This window comes from Astatotilapia calliptera, chromosome 7 (genome assembly GCF_964374335.1).
Source record: "Astatotilapia calliptera chromosome 7, fAstCal68.1, whole genome shotgun sequence".
Lineage (NCBI taxonomy): Eukaryota > Metazoa > Chordata > Actinopteri > Cichliformes > Cichlidae > Astatotilapia > Astatotilapia calliptera.
In genome coordinates this window covers 16,865,912-16,882,116 of record NC_137428.1, presented here as the reverse complement: position 1 = coordinate 16,882,116, position 16,205 = coordinate 16,865,912, and the positions used below count along the sequence as shown (strand labels likewise).

The following is a 16,205-nucleotide window of genomic DNA, read 5'->3' as shown; positions in this document are numbered from 1 at the left end:
TTATCGCGGGTCATATGTCAAGAGGGGATTGGACTGCTAGGTGTGAATGTGTGAGCCAGTGTAACCCTGGCTGATGGCTGTATGAGAAAAGCTTCTTATTAATGATTTTAGCACAAGAAATACTCCATAGATGCTGTATATCTGCTCCCACTGAGGTCACGAGCGTCAGTGAGGGGCATTACTGGCTCATAGATTCACTGGTAAAAGAAAGGGCTATCACTTCTGGTTCCCCCAATACCTGCTGTCCATCAAGAGGGATGAACATGTGAGGATTCGCAGTTGGAGGGCTGTCCTGCGGCCCGTGCTTCCAGCACTGCAGCAGCTTTTGCTGCTCATCCAGGCGCTCTCGTTCCCTCTCCACGCTCCTCTGGCCCTCCCTGAGTCTCTCCAGGTTCTGCTGGTACTCCTCGAGCTGCTCGTCCAGCTCTACACGTTCACGTCTCAACCTCTCCGCTGCCACCTGGCACTGCCTCTCCCTCTCTTCCAGCATGCTCTCCTGCGCCCCCTGCTGACTCTTCCTAGCCTGGCACTCTCGCTCCCAGCGTTCCTTCTCCTGGCGCAGGCGGTCATGGAGCCGCTGGGCCACCGCCGCCTCCTCCTTCTGCTTCTCCAGGTTACGTTGCTTCTCCTGATCCTGGAGGGCGCTGCCCCGGACACTTGGGAGATGCAGCCGTTGGGCACGAGGGGAAGGGCGGCCGCTCTCTTGGAGAAGGAGCCTCTGGACCTCATAGCAGCTGTCCTGGATGGTCACCGCAGCCTAGCACAGAGAGGGGAAAGTCAAAAGCGACATGGTTCATCAAAATGCAAATGATCAACTGCCACTTTTACCACCGTGTTGCCTCCTCGCAACGTATTTGAATGGCAAAATGTGACGGAGATCATGATCAAGGCTAAAGTGATGACTTTTAATTTTTATGCATTAAGGTCACAGCAACTAGTGACAGGAAGCCACAGCTGCTCATACCCAAAATGAAACTTTGTATATGGAAATCACATCGTGATCAAATCCTCGAGCCTAAGTAGATAGGCAAGAGCGCGCAAACACGTCATTTGCAAATACACCCACATTCTCGTCCTCACACAAATTTTAATTTTACACCAAAGAAGGAGCGTGTGTACAGTGAAACAAAAGATCCTGCTACGTCTCCTGACTGAAAAAACAAAACAAAAAACAGATCAGTGAGATGAGCTCCTGGAGCTCCAGCAGAGTGATGCTTCTGTTTAAAGTGCGCAGGCGAATGAGAGCCTGCTTATGATACAGAACGTATCTGTTCATACTGAGATCACAGGAGGTGTGTTTCTTTTTCTTTTAATTTCTTTGTTGGCCTAATATAGATGAGGGCTGTGAGGAGGGTAAATAAAAATAGCTCACCTGCAGACTGTACAGCAACTGAGTCAGGTTTTGGACACTCTGAGCCACCTGTTAATAGACAGAGTCAGATACAAAATGCAGATTAATGGGTCTTCCGCAGTTTTCATGTGTGAACATCAAGATTTCACTTCCTATTAGTTAGCTACACAAGTAACTACAAGCTGCATTCCTCTTTAAGCTTGAAGTTGCATTGACAGAACACCTGTGCCCCCTGGAGGCCACGCGTGAAATGTCACCACATTGTTTAGGGTTAAATTATCACTCTCTCTTATCAGAGTAATTTACCTCACAGGCCACAGAAAGCTGCAAAGAGCAGCAAGGCAGTTGCATGGTTATTGGAATAAGTCCCTATATCAATATTTAATGCTGCAATACCTCAGGAAACTAAATGGACTTCCTTTATTATGAACTTATCAATGATTCATTAGATTAAGGCCAAAATGTAATTCTAATAGACTGCACTGAATTATTAAAGCAACAATCTTGAGCCACACATCTGTAAAGACGTCGAAAGAAGCCGTGCTCAGATGCAGGGAACACGTTACCTCTGCAGTACAGCAGCGAGGGAGGCATTGCCTCCTGATATCTGCATCAATATTTAACTCAAAAAGCAATTTAATTTATCTTCTCTGTTTATATGGTGAAGTCACAGCACACATTTTAAACAGCAGGTTGCGTACCTTCAAGTCAACGTCGCCTCGATTGTCTTTTTGAAAGTCAGTTGTGGACTGAAATACAAAGGTCTCAGGCCAGCTCCCCTCGCTGCCCCGAGGGTCTTCAGGCGAGACCTCCAAAGAGTCTGAGGGCTCGACGGGTACGGCAGGGCTGACAGGAAACACGGAGTCTGTGTCAGAGTTCTGGCTGTGACTCGACGGTGAACGAGCCTTGGACGATAACATGGCCTTTAGGTTCTCAGCTGGAAAAAAAACAGACGGGACAAGTGTAAAACTCAAACTAGTAAGATCAGTAACAACATTACTGAATCAACTGAAGCCATCAACAGTTCAATTTTGTTGTAAGAACATAATCCAAGTTTTCTCGCCGGAGCCATTGGCCTTTTAAAAATCATGTAACTCTGTTAAATTAAAGCGCCAGCATCTCATACTTTATGAATTTTCCTAAAATGGGTTTATTCATCATGTAGTGCAGCGGTCCCCAACCTTTTTTGCACCATGGCCCGACAATATTTTCATGGACCGGCCTTTAAGGTGTCGCGGATCAATACAACAAAATAAAACTAGCACCGGTACTGAAAAAAAGAAGATTTATTCATAACACACGTGAAAAGACCCAGGAAAACCGAGTTAACGATAAAAACGATAACAAAATAACGCTGAAAACCGATAAAAACCCTGAAAACCATACATTTCACACCTGAGCCTCAACTCCCGCGGCCTGGTACCAAATGACTCACGGCCCGGTACCGGTCTGAGGCCCGGGGGTTGGGGACTGCTGATGTAGTGGATTACAGGGTGTGTGGAACAAAAAGAAAAAAAATCCCTTTCAACCTAGCACCAAAGACGTTACTTTGATCCCATGGAAATTAAGCTAAAACAACAGATGCTGCCTGCCGTGCTGTTTAGCATCATGCATTTTTTGCACCCCTTTAAATATATATACCAAGAGCTAGAGCTAGCTTGCTAAGATTATTTATATCTCTTACTTATATTTGTGATTTTTTGATTTATTCTTACAGTGTAAATATGTTTCTTCTTTTTGCATGTATTGCTCTTTATGTTTATAAAACACAAAAATAAAGGAATTAGGAACATATGTTTTTGGATATTTTTCCTCTGTACTGTATTGCTACAGTAGATTTTTTAATTAAATGATCAAGATATGATCAAGTGCAAACTCTCAGCTTCAATTTAAGGGGTTTTACAAAAGCTTTTCAATAACTGTTTAGGATTTTTACAAGTATTATAAGGAGTACTGTAAGTTGAGAACACTGTGGATATGAAAATATGTTTGCTGAAGTGTGCAGTGCATGTGAAGGTTTCACCTTCTTGCAGCGCAGCGGTCAGCAGCGCAGCAGCCTGGAGAAGCTCCTCTGAGTGTGGCTGCACCAGCAGTCGCGGTTCAGCTAGCGAAGCCTCCATCCTCCCACTCAGAACAGAGAGCTGTGTGTAGATCTGCAGCTTCTCCGCCAGGCTAGAGCAGATCTGCTGGTCCTGGCTCGTCAGGCTCTCTGGTACAAGAGTTCATGTAGTTCAAAGAGCGGAAAATGTTAACAGCTACTATGTTTACAGTTTTTCTCAGTTGCTTTGGCTCATTTCTTAAATGAAAGCTGAACGTAGCCAAATCATGTGTGAAACTCTTCAGAACAGTCTGTTACTTTAGCACTTCAGAACAAGCTTTAATTGTTATTAGTGTTTGCAAATATTTTAGAACATTTAGGCAAGAGACGACACTCAGTGTGGTGTAATTGAAACCATTCAGAGATGCTTCAGTCTTTAATAATGCTTCTATACGCTCAATATTTTTACTCTTGATAATATGTGAGCATCAGTTCATTTGCAGCTCAATGAACAGTGAATAGTCCATCTAACAGTCACAAATATGCTGAGCCAACATGTGCAAGTCATCAGACTCTAAAGCATCTTTTAGAGCTTCAGTGCAACAAAGTTACAACAATGTAACATTTTTCCATTACAATAGATGCAAAACATCATTTTGACAAATGCATAAAAGCGGGCAAGTTAAGAACCTTTGGCAGTTCATCTGCAGTGTTTTAACATTTTAAGAGAAATGCATCTGCAGAGCCAAAACAACAGCACTGAAAAAAAAACCCAACCCTATAATAAATCTACATTTAAAATAATTACGGTCAATAGGAAAAACACCTCAAACAAAATGGTTAAAAATACCTTGTAGCTTTTGGATCTTCTGAAAACGAGCCTCGGCAGCTCGCTTCTCCTCGTCTGATTCACTTGTGTATTCCTCTTCGTCCTCCGGACAGCTGAACAGAAGCGACAGTTAAATCAGGTCAGGCAGGCAAATGTGTACACATCATAAAATCTGTGTATTCAGTTCTCAAAATCCTCCTTTTCCCCACAATTTAAACTGTAATTTAATTCAGTTTAGTTTTATTTATATAGCACCAAATTACAACAACAGACACCTCAAGGTGCTTTATATTGTAAGGTAGAGACCCTACAATAATACAGAGAAAACCCCAACAATCAAACAAACCCGAATGAGCAAGAATCTGGTGACGGTGGGAAGGAAAAACTGGCAGAACCAGGTTCAGGCAAGGGCCTCATACACACCTCTCTACGGCCTCTCTAATGAGCCTCATCCATGTGTTTCGCTCCTCTTTGGACGACGTGTGGACCTCATACATTTCTGGTCCAGCCGCTGAGGCGCTGATCAGAAACATCCCTCTCTCTTCGTTCGCTACTTCCCGAACTATTAACTTCTGTAGTGGAATCACTGGAGGCTTCTGGTCCTTTAACACATTTAAAGCATGGAGAAAAAAAAAACAAAACAAAACATCAATCATCCTTACACGGTGCAGTGTTTATTACTGATTTCTTTACTGAATGCGTACCACAGTTGCAAATGTGTACTTCTGGTCTTTTTCTTGGAGGAAGATGAGGGTGTCTGTGAGTAGCAGCGCCAGGACGTCTGGGCAAAATAACGACGGGTGGAAAAACAGTTAGATCAGATAGGATGCAAAAATGACACATGAACTTCTGAGTATCATGTATCACCTTTGAGTCGCCCGGTGGCAGTCTTCCACAGGAGCACCCCCTGGTGTTTGAGCACTTGTCCGGGCCCCATCATATCCTGCTTGCGGAAGGTGTGTCCGCTCTTCAGCTTAGCTGCGCTGCGGTTCTCCATGCGATTAAAGACTTCCTGTAACCTCTGGTGCCGTTCGTATTCGCTGACCCTCATGTCCACGGCTGCTATCGCCTCTCGAATGTGAGCCAGGGCTTTCGAAAGGTCTGCGTGCTCCTCTGTTTCCTCTGATGGTCAGAGCAAAGGAAAAACAAAAAGAAAAAAAGAGGGTTTTCTTGTTTTTTTTAACTAAAGTAAGGTTTTATTTTTTGTCCCCCCAACACGTAGGTTTAGCAATCATAAGAGCCTGTAGCCAGCAGAGGGCAGTAGATGACTGACCTTGAGTATAGCGTAGGATCCTCTCTAGCAGCACTGGGTACTTTGTAATCCTTTGGGTTACCAGCAAGATGCACTCTGGGATTTCCCTCCGTCGCACCAAAGAATTATTCCCTTGTTGCTTTAAAAATGAAGTATAGCAATTATGAAAGATCTAGTGAGGTGAAAGGGAGTGAGTCTATTTTAATTTAATGATTTTTGAAAGCATGACACAAACGTTAAATACCCTGATGAAGGTCTGAAATCTTTTGTTATGTTGTTGGAGCTCTTTGAAAAAGCTGACAGCTTCATTATGGCGGCTGCAGAATTCCCCGTATACCTGCTTCATCTTCTCCCCGTTCTCATCCGTGAACTGCAAAAAGTAGAACCAGGCGACTCAAACATGACCGGTCTAACCACACCTGAGACAAAGGTATACCCATGAACACCAGCTAACCTGCTGGAGCAAGATGTCTCCTATTCTCTGGATGAGGTAGTTCCTGTGGCCCTGAGGCTGGGTCGAGCTGTGTCGCCGTTCCTTCATGGCGGCAAAGAAGGCGTGGTGAAAGAGGAGCAGCTGGTCCAGACAGGGGAAGACTCGCTCCACCGCTTCGGTGTCCAGCTGCACTTCTTGTCTCATGCCTCGCCGGAAAATCTCGGCCATGATGTGCAGAGTTTGCAGGTGATGAAGCTCGGTCTGCATCAACTCTGGATCAGGGTGGGGGAGGTGTTAGATTTGGGACATGTGCTAAATTATGCCAATAAAAAGCTGAATCTCTTACTCAGTCTTAAAACGGTTTTCTGTGGTTTGACACTTTTACATATGAAATCCTGACACATGCAGAAAGTAAAGCATTCCAGGAGACGCCTTTCACAACAGCAACATCTGCTTACCATAGATTACATCCTGCCTCTTGACAGCTCGTTTGTCTTGCTTCTTGCAGAACTTGTGCTCAACCGTCAGGCTCCATGATTCAGCTTCATATTCCACAGAATCAGCTGATATGTCACTGTGGATGTATGAGTCTGTGCAGTCTGCAGATGGAAAGAGGCATACGAATCACTTTAATTTCTTTCAGTCAGTTTTGTTTATTTTCTGTAACATTTTATTTAGTAAAAAGAGACTCCCTAGCTTCTTTCCCCACAAGTTTGACAAAATGACACCTGCAAGCTCTAACAAGGTGTTCAACTTTTTAACTGTTCAGCATTTTAATTGAGTGATAAAAGAAAGTTTGGACGCTTCTTATCTCACATAATGTTTCTGTACGATTTAATAGCGTAACCTTGAACTACAAAATGTTATGAGAATGTCAACAAAGTGCAGGTTATAATGTTCTCACTACAAGATGATAACAGTGAAAAAAAGCTTCACAGTACAGTGTTCTGAAACCACCTGCAGGATATCAGTGAGGCCTGAGATTTAGAGGGAATCACAGAGAAGTTGTTGGAGACAGATTATACAACAATCCACACTTAAAGTCTTCACATGCGAAAGTCTGGGATCACATTTTTGATCTTCAGTTGATCCTAGCAGCACTGGGTACCTCGTGATCCTTCGTGTAAACGATCCTTAGATGCCATCAGACCAAAACAAGTCAAGTTTAGTGACTATATGTTACTTTCGGCTGCTCTGGACACACACACACACACACACACACACATACACTGATACACACTCATCCCCCCTCCCTTTCCAAACGCCTTCGATGCTTGTCCCCTCCCGGGGAAGATGGCGGTCGACTGGACCAGCGCAGACATGCTGCAGGACCAGATGCGCTGTCTACACCGGCTCTCTCTCACCCTTTTACCCGCTCCTGTTGCTTGTCTTGTGTTTCTGTGGTGTATTGATAGTCATGTGCTTTTTGTGCCGGGGTGTTTTTTTCTGTTATCAAACTGTTCTCCCATTAGGAGCTCAGTCTGAGTGGAGGTTTTTTTTCCTCCTCTCACTTCATGTTATGTATTTTTGTTGTCTTTTCCTGTCAGCCTACCTCTCTGACATGTCTTCCCAATGTGTTGTTTGTGTAAAGTTTGGTCAGAAGGTTCCTTTATAAGTGCACATGCGCCATTAGCGTGCTGCCTGCTGTAACCCATAATTTCCTTCGGGATTAATATTAGTATTAGTATTCTGATTCTGATTCTAACTTGTTACAAAGGATCAGCAGGTACTTAAATGTTTAAGCAAGAAAAATCCTCTAAAGTCAGATGTTGGAACTCTGAGCTTAGTGCATTTCATTAGCAAAGACAGAAAATTAAGGGCTGCTCTAACTTTACAAATCCAAGTTGAGGGGGGCATTACAGATTAAAATCCTCACTTAAATATTAGTTTAACTGGTGTGCATAAATTGGCTAGCTGTCTGTCCCTCTGTGTTAGCCCTTTGATGGACTGGCACACCCTCCAGGGTGTCACTAGTCCCTCTGTGACCCTGCACTAGTTAAGTGGTTAAAAAAAAGGATAGATGCATTTCAAATACTGGACAAATTGCTATGATATTCTGCAAAACAGAAAAAATAGTGCAACCACCATTTCCACTAATGGTTTGGCTGAAAGTTGGAATGCACAAAAGATTTTACAAATGCTTCGATAAACACTGAACGTTAAACATAAATAACGCAAAAAAATCTGGCACAAAATCTTGCCCCTATCATATAGTCTCCATGAAATAATAATTCAAAAGATTAAAACTAACACTGAAACTAATAGAAACGAAATTAAAACTCAACATTTTTAAACAATAAAGACTGAAATTTAACAAGAAATTCCATTCTGGACTAAAGTGGATTCAAAACAAAAAGTCAAAATGGAAAAAAAACATCAACTAATACAAAACTATAATACTTCTGGTTAGGCAATAACATTTTAAAATATTATTTGTATTGTTACAAGGTTATAAAAAACTAGGAATAGTTTTGGAGAATGTTTTCCCAAGTTTAAGAAGAAAGTTTTGGGAAAAAATTAAAAGCGCCACTCAAAACTTTACTAGATCTCTTAATCATAATCATTGGGGGTCCTACGCTATAAGTGTGTCTCAGAGTTGGTAAGGATAACTGCCCTGTGAATATAAAAGTCTAAAAACAGTGGAAGACCCCTGATTTATTTACAGACTGTGGAATGCATGTTAATGGTTCACTAAAGCTGTGTAAATCTGAGACTTGTCTGACACACGCTACATTTCAGTACATTTTCTTCCCCAAAGCATCTTCTCTCGGATGGTTTAAAAAAAACCCTTAAAAAACCTTAAAGTTAGTATTTAAATATGCATTTCACTGTTACATACAATTTTTTTGTATTTGGGGATCCTGAACGCGCCTTTATCACACCTTTCCTACAACTATTCTATTTGAATAGAATTTCTATTCATTGTTTCTATTTAAAAGTCAAATATAATGATCAAAAATGGGTGGAAAGCTACTTTTTACAGTAATATTATAATATAATACTTTAGAAAATAGGAATGTTTTGCAATTATTCTTTGAACACCCATCTGCTTCCAAACATTTCCTGTTTTAATCTACAGTAATGGGAGGAACTGTGATGCCTACTTATATGCCTTTGTCCCCCATAAAAAAAATACTTTCAGTTTCTGAAAAATATTCTTACAGTTTGACCTTTTAAACTGCACTGATCAGCTTTTTCTTGCAGCAGCAAACAATGAAACAGAAACTGATCTGTTTCTTTTTGGGTCTTTTAAACAACAAGCCCTATTCATACCTTACCCTCTCCAAAGGACGACTCGGTGGAGGTGGAAGACACTGGAGTTGGCAGGAGCTCTTCGGATTGGCTGCTCAGCTTCAGGGTATCCGACTCTGTCTCTGAACTCTCAATGAGTTGGCTGTACCAAGAGGAAAAACACAAACAATCGCTACTTCTCGCTATTTATTTCTTTTTAACACAACAAATTGTGTAAACGATAAAGATTAATAACCTTTCCACGTTGGGGAAACTTCGTGAGAGAGACTGCGACACGGCGTCCTTCTTCTCCTTGGGAGTCATGACGGGTAGAGAGGTAGAAGTGGGGATCACTGAGTGAGGAGGGCTGTCTCTCACTGTGAAGTCTGAGGGGGGTGACGGGATAGCAAAGCAAATTAGCCTAGATAACAATAATCATCCCAAGTTTTATAAACAGGAAACTCTTGCATGACATGGTTAAAATCACTGGCGACCAAGTGTTGTAAACTCACTCTGTGGAAGGGATGCTGTCCTGTTCTTCACCATGGACACGGCATATTTTTCCTGATGTTTCTAAGTAATACAAATGAGGGAGTCTGCTTACAGCACATAAACAACCGACAAAGGGACGATCTGCTTTAGGCTAAGACTCACCTTTAAACACGGGGGGACAGATTCCTTACAGCCCTTATGGACAATCGCAGTGCAAGCTGTGATGGAAAAAAACACAATTTTAACGTTTTTATACATGAAGAGAAATTAATATAAATGCTGGTTGGAATTTAAGTTTTACCAACTTGAGCAATGTAGTAGGTCCTTTCCAGAAGCTGGTTTGTCACACACCACACACACCGTGGGGCCTAAACAGGACCCTGTCGCAAAGCGATGTCCATTCGGCTGCCTGTCCTTGCCTTCTCTGTCCTTCCCTTTCCCCTTTGAAAGCCACGCCAGAGACATTGGAGTCAGCAAAGAGGCCATACATACGCGAGGCGAAACGTGACTGACTGTTACACCTATAAACTCAAGCCCATGCAGGACTTAATACAAAAGACGATAAACATCTTTGTGAAAGTTTCTATTTGCAGGGTAAACTCTCCAGCATGCGAGCGGATAAACGAGGCCACCAGGAGGACCCGCCTTTTTCCAAACCGTAAGAAAGTCCACTGACACGGAAACGAAGCGTGGTGTAAACAACAGACACAAGCAGGGAGGGCTTCCACTCTCTGTGCTGACTCAACAACAGGGGATTAATCATTAAAAAGGAAAGAAGCTGGACATGTTTGGTCTGTCCCTCTGACCTTGAGTGCTTCCCAGAAACATTTCCTGGTTCGTGTCTCTCAGAAAGCAAAGACTTGAGTCTAGACGTGGGAATCACCCAATGACAGAAATAGGCTCACAAGAACAAAACACGAATGATCCTTTAATCTACGGATTTCATCACACCAAGGTCTACAGAGCAAACACCTGAAAATACTGCATGCCCTTTTAAGGTATTAGACTGAGAGTTTCATGTTGTAGCTAAAGCCAGCTTTAATCTACAACAAGGTGAAGTTATGAGAGTTATTCTTTACATTGTTGTTGTAAGTAAAACGTTTATAGGTGTAACAGCAGGACTCTTTGTGGCTGGGGTTTACCTTGCTTTTGTTACGTGTACTGGACATCCTGCTCTTGAGAAAACTGAATGTGCGGATGACTTTGTACTTCTCCGACTCCGTTTTGGCTGGAATGTTGTATTTATCCAACTCCTCCTCTTCAATTCTGTAGACAGGTTGATGTAAGTAATGCAGTTATTATTATTTTTTTGTGTGTGTTTGTGTGTGTGTTCTGCTTACTAACTGGATTGAAGACATAAATTAGTCACCGTGATCTGATTTCCTTATTCCTGAGTCAACAAAAGTAAACCAAGCATGACAGGTTTGTTGAGGTGCACACACTCTTACATGCAAAAAGTCTGCAAACCTAACGGATACATGACGTGACAAAATAGCGTTTCAGCTGATACTGTGCAGCATGTTGTTTCTGTTAGGGACAGGAACTGAAATAAAAGGCTGTACAAACATTTCTGTTATCTACAGTGGGGGAAATAATTATTTGATCCCTTGTTGAATTTGTCAAATAAACATTCTCTAACTTTTACGGTGGTTTCCTTTTAAAGCAAAGAGACAGAATATTGAACACAAATTTAGGAAATATGTCAAGAGTTATACACTGATCTGGATGTTATTGGGTGAAATAAGTATTTGATCTCCCTATAGCCAGAATTCTCTCTGTGAATTACAATCACTCAGTCAATTACACATTTTTTTTGTTGTCAACCAGTTTTTTCATTCTAACTTCTCCACCACCATGGGCCTGGCCAGTGAGCTGTCAAAGGACGTCATGGAGAAGATTGTAGACCTGCACAAGACTGAAATGGGTCATCAAGAACACCACACACTACAATGCAATGACTGCAACGATCTCCTGCTTAAAAAGTCACATTTAAAACCCTCTCCTAAGTTTGCCAATGACCTTATAAATGAAGGCTTGGTAGAAAGTGCTGTGATCAGATGAAACTAAAATCGAGCTCCTTGGCATCAGCTTGACAGAGAAATGCTGGGTATGATCCAAGTAACACCATCTCCACAGTAAAGCATGGAGGTGGAAACATTATGCTTTGGGGCTATTTTTCTGCTAAGGTTACAGGACACAAGTGCACTAAGAAACCAATGAATGAATCTATATTGTACCAAGCCATGTTTTGCTTGGGGATCAAATACTTATGACAAGCAAATCATTTTTTTGGTTGATATTCAAAAAAATGATTGAGACTGTTGCCAGTTAGAAAACTTCAAATTCAGTAAGAGATTAAATAATTACTTCCCCCACTCTACAAGCACAGACCAAATAACAAGTTCTCCATTTCTGCAACACTTTGCTGTGAAAGCAGGTAAAAAAAACAAACTAAGAACTGTTAGAAGTTAGAGACATGCATGACAAAGAAAGACATTCGGTGCATATTGTTAAAAGATCCTAATTCTGTTCCTGTTCTGCTGTTAGAGGAAATGTGGTTTGTTGACAGGAGGTACACGTGCTGTAGGTTTTGTTACGTTTTTTAACGGTTAGTCTTTTATGTCAGATGGTTAATGACGCGGGACCAGGCAAACAGAGGTGGATCCCCCACATACTCTTTGAGAAACTCAGACAGGGTGAGATGTTGTAGGGACTCTGCCAGCTCCATGCTGCCTTCATCATCAGCAGACTGGGCACGCTTACGAAACTTGATCTCCCTGTAAAGAACAGCGCCATAACACACCATGTTTATAAATTCTCTGCCACTAGAGTAGCTTTGTATGAGTCACAGTTCAAAATAATCCTTATTTATCCAACACCGGGCTTTGGTAAAACAAAAAAACAAAAAAAACCAAGAGTTTTCTTCTGTAAACAGGAGAGCTGAACATCAGATTGGCCCTCTCTGCTCCTGAGATGATCACATTAAGGATATCTACTCTCTTTGACATCATAGAGATCCTAGAGTAAGGAAAGCTGTGCGAGTGAGTGTTTAGGGCAGTCAGAATCCCAGGAATTTGTCTCACAGGGATTACTTTTGCATAGTTTGTCATCATTATACAAAACTATGAGCATCTGCCATTGTTATAAAACATCCACATAACCAGAAAGTTGAAGCGCAAAGTAGGTCCACTTAAAAGTGATTGATAAGTAATATCAATTGGCTTTTCTTCTTTAATGGAAGAACTGGAAACTGTGCTTTCATATTTAAATCATAAACATTTCAACTCAGTGATGAAAAACACAGAGCAGCCTTGTGACACTGACAAAAAAATCAGGTTGGGTGTAGAGCAGGGTCACATTGATATCTCTGCGTCACTACCGCTTTTGTCCCTAGAAAAAAAAATAGATCAAACACCAGTAATGCCAAAGAAAAGGCTCTGAGTCATCAGGACAAAAGAGCTTCACAAAAACCAGCAGCCAAGTTCACAGAGCGCCTGCTGTCACCAAGCAACCTGGTCATGATAGTTACCTACATATGCTGCGCTTGGGATTGCAAATTTATTGACGCATACGGCACTTTCAATTAAGAGCTCCAAAAGGTCACATCAGTTAGTGCTAGGAAACAAAAGGAGACAGAAAAGAGACCCTGGAACACAAAATGATCCTAATAACGTTGAGTAAATTAAATGCAAAGTATAAATACCTTTTCTCATGAGACTGATCTGATATACTGGAGGCTCTTGGCTCTGTGAACACAAAAAAGGGGAAGATGTTGCTAAAGTTGAAAACAATAAAAAATAGATTATTGATAACCCAAAGAAAAACAGCAGGTAAAGTAATATTTAGACTAGGCAACAAGTTTTGTTGTCAGATTTATCAGATTTTATTTCCATTCTAGAGAAGCTGTTCAGTTTCATATGACAACATTTGAATACAGACACAATTGTTATGCAAAGCAACAAAGATGGTCCTCAGGTATCAAATCAGGACAGGATGATAATATGAAAAGCAGTAGCACAGACAGACAATCACAAGTGCTGACCCGCCAGAGACCCACAAGCAGTCATCGCTGCTGCGAAGCGAAGCTGTGTCGTGATTACGAAAGCCATACACAGACACAAAGACAAGCCAAGGTTATTACAGTTTGGTGATTCTAACTGAATTCTCTTTTTTAACTTTCTTTCTAATTTCTTGTTTCATGTGTTTTGATTGAAGAGCATTCGAGTATATTTTTACATTTTGCTGGTTTTTTAGGTTAATATGTGTTTTTTCTAAAGTCCGTATAAAACAAGAATAAATGTTTTCTGAATTTGTCACATCGCATAAAGTTGTGTTATTAAGTGTTTAATGTATATAATTAAAATATGATGAACAAATGAAGAAACTCAAGCATTGAGGGCATTTGCAAAGACAACAAAACTACGCCCATCTGTGGGAAAGGTGCAGCCTCTCAAAAGTTGAAATACCAGTTGTGATTTGGTGAATGCATAACAGAAAATAAATGCATCCTAGCGGCAGTTTTAGAGTTTAAGCCAAAAAAGAAATTCCAGGCAACAATGCCCTACCCAAGAATCAACTTTTCCAGCAGACTGGTGTGTGGCCAAGTAGAGTAAGGCTGTCAGTAACAAAGACCCAAACATTATTTGGTAGTATTTCTTTGTCTCTCTAGAGTTAGATTAAATTGACAGATATGCTCCAAGCCATCTAAGTTGAAGTGGCAGTCATTGTGTAAACTATTCTCAAATTTCAGGTTCATGTTTCTTTTGTAGTAGTTTATATTTGCACACGAATAAAGACTGTACTTTTGTGCTTCATGGGGGAAAAAAGAATTTAAATATGATACGCATCCAGCAGGCAATGTAATATTACTATAGGTTACTGTTACTAATTGGTTTTCCCTCATTGACAATTTGCATTTTTTGCTCAATATCAGCCCTAATTACCCCATTATATAGATTTTAGGCTAACATTGAACCTTAGTTGATAGTAAATAGCAAGCTATCATAGTACCGTATCATCCCAATGGAGCACTTTGCTCCCAGACTTCTAGTGTACTTGTGGTAGAATGGGAGGCAGAGCCTTCAGCTTTCAGGCCCCTCTTCTGAGCTCCCAGTTGAATTTAAGAGACAGACACCCGCTTTACTTCAAGATTAGGATTAAAAGTTAGGAGCTGGGTCAGGTGTCCCTGAATCCTTGCTTAGTTACGCTGCAATAGGCCAGGCTGCTGGGGGCTTCCAGTGATGTATTGAGTGTTTTTCCTTCACACTTGTTTTTATACACCAATCTGAATTTAATCATTAATTATTATGGACCTCTTTCACAGTGTGTCTTTTGTGCTGTCTCCCTCCACTCACAGGCTCAGAGAGGGGCAGCCGTCTGCTGCCATCTGGTTCCACAGGAAGTTTCTTCCATGCAAATGGGACTATTTCCCTTCCCACTGTCGCAAAGTGCTTACGGATAGTGGGTCAACCGATTGTTGGGGTTGTCTCTGTATTATTGTAGGGTCTTTACCTTACAATATAAAGTGACTTGAAGCAACTATTGTTGTGATTTGGCTCTATATAAATAAAATTGAATTTAAAATTAAATTGAATTATATGACTATTACTGCTTTTTCTCCACATTATTACCAAACTATTACCATGTTGTCACCAAGTTTCAATATAAAATTCTATCAAATTATGACTCAAGCCATTTTTCTTTTTTTTTAAGAGTTGAATCAGTTTACAATAATAACCTTGACTCGCCCCTCCCACACATATGCAAGCATTAACAGTGACAGTGGCATGCAGGCTTTGCTGGGCCTTAGCACAATGTGACGGCTGCAGGTGTCCAGTACTTACTACCAGGGTGGAGCAAAGACAGAGATTTAGACAGAGAGAGGGCCTGAAGAAGAGATCGGCTGTGGCTGACACTGTGGTGCACGGCATCTACAGGGCACAGTGGATAGAGGAGTGCTCATAGATCAACTAAAGACACTTGAGACTATCAGCATGTACAGTCAACTCTAAGCTAAAAGCTGTTAAACAGTACTTAAACTTTAATTTCATTCAGTTTCGTAAACTTGTTTTGACTAAAAACTACTAATAACAACTATGTAAAGAAAAACCTTAAACTTTGATTGACATTTGGGGAAAAAAGTGTTTGCTTGTTTTTGTTTTTTAAATGGTTGCCACTGTTATGTCTACGCATTTCATATGAAGCTGGAGGCAGCAGCCAGTTACCAGCTGGCTCACCATTTTAACAGGAAACAGCTAGCCTGGCTCTGCTGGAAGCTAGCAAAATCCATCTAATTTGTTTAGTCCCCACAAAGAACACTGTTTAAAAATGATAAATTGTGTTTTTCCAGGAGAAGTTTTCTGCCAGACTATTTCTTGTCTAGGTCTGGTACACTCATTGTGATGTCAGGACTCCAGAAATAACTGACTCCAGCCAAGAATTTGTCTGTCACATATAAGCACCCCTTTTATTAAATGCATAACGTACTAATTTGTGAACTATAACTGTTGCAGGTAGATTAGCTTACACCCGCTGTTTCCACCTTTAGATAAAGATAGATATTTTTTCTCTGTACATTTA

General features: G+C 41.2%; 1 protein-coding gene and 1 long non-coding RNA gene across 4 annotated transcripts in view; one reads left to right on the top strand and one right to left on the bottom strand.

Annotated features, from left to right (window-relative positions):
- Nucleotides 1-16,205, bottom strand: part of arhgef28a (Rho guanine nucleotide exchange factor (GEF) 28a) — a 67,662-nt gene that overhangs the window by 10,039 nt on the left and 41,418 nt on the right. Inside the window, exons 14-34 of one of the 3 annotated variants that reach the window (XM_026173290.2) lie at nucleotides 15,470-15,556; nucleotides 13,330-13,372; nucleotides 12,302-12,403; nucleotides 10,769-10,892; nucleotides 9,932-10,067; nucleotides 9,789-9,844; nucleotides 9,647-9,707; nucleotides 9,391-9,520; nucleotides 9,182-9,297; nucleotides 6,362-6,502; nucleotides 5,925-6,175; nucleotides 5,715-5,840; nucleotides 5,492-5,609; nucleotides 5,086-5,340; nucleotides 4,923-4,999; nucleotides 4,642-4,820; nucleotides 4,240-4,331; nucleotides 3,375-3,560; nucleotides 2,053-2,288; nucleotides 1,373-1,420; nucleotides 239-757 (exon numbers count right to left, since the gene is read on the bottom strand). In XM_026173290.2, the coding sequence (XP_026029075.2) occupies nucleotides 239-757; nucleotides 1,373-1,420; nucleotides 2,053-2,288; nucleotides 3,375-3,560; nucleotides 4,240-4,331; nucleotides 4,642-4,820; nucleotides 4,923-4,999; nucleotides 5,086-5,340; nucleotides 5,492-5,609; nucleotides 5,715-5,840; nucleotides 5,925-6,175; nucleotides 6,362-6,502; nucleotides 9,182-9,297; nucleotides 9,391-9,520; nucleotides 9,647-9,707; nucleotides 9,789-9,844; nucleotides 9,932-10,067; nucleotides 10,769-10,892; nucleotides 12,302-12,403; nucleotides 13,330-13,372; nucleotides 15,470-15,556 (3,083 nt within the window). The remainder of the gene's footprint in view (nucleotides 1-238; nucleotides 758-1,372; nucleotides 1,421-2,052; nucleotides 2,289-3,374; nucleotides 3,561-4,239; nucleotides 4,332-4,641; nucleotides 4,821-4,922; nucleotides 5,000-5,085; nucleotides 5,341-5,491; nucleotides 5,610-5,714; nucleotides 5,841-5,924; nucleotides 6,176-6,361; nucleotides 6,503-9,181; nucleotides 9,298-9,390; nucleotides 9,521-9,646; nucleotides 9,708-9,788; nucleotides 9,845-9,931; nucleotides 10,068-10,768; nucleotides 10,893-12,301; nucleotides 12,404-13,329; nucleotides 13,373-15,469; nucleotides 15,557-16,205) is intronic. The other 2 variants (XM_026173291.2, XM_080303538.1) reach the window with 2 other exon arrangements.
- LOC145429685 (uncharacterized) lies at nucleotides 10,769-15,214 on the top strand. Its single transcript, XR_013909961.1, has 2 exons — nucleotides 10,769-10,908; nucleotides 14,983-15,214. It is a non-coding gene; the product is annotated as an uncharacterized LOC145429685 (long non-coding RNA).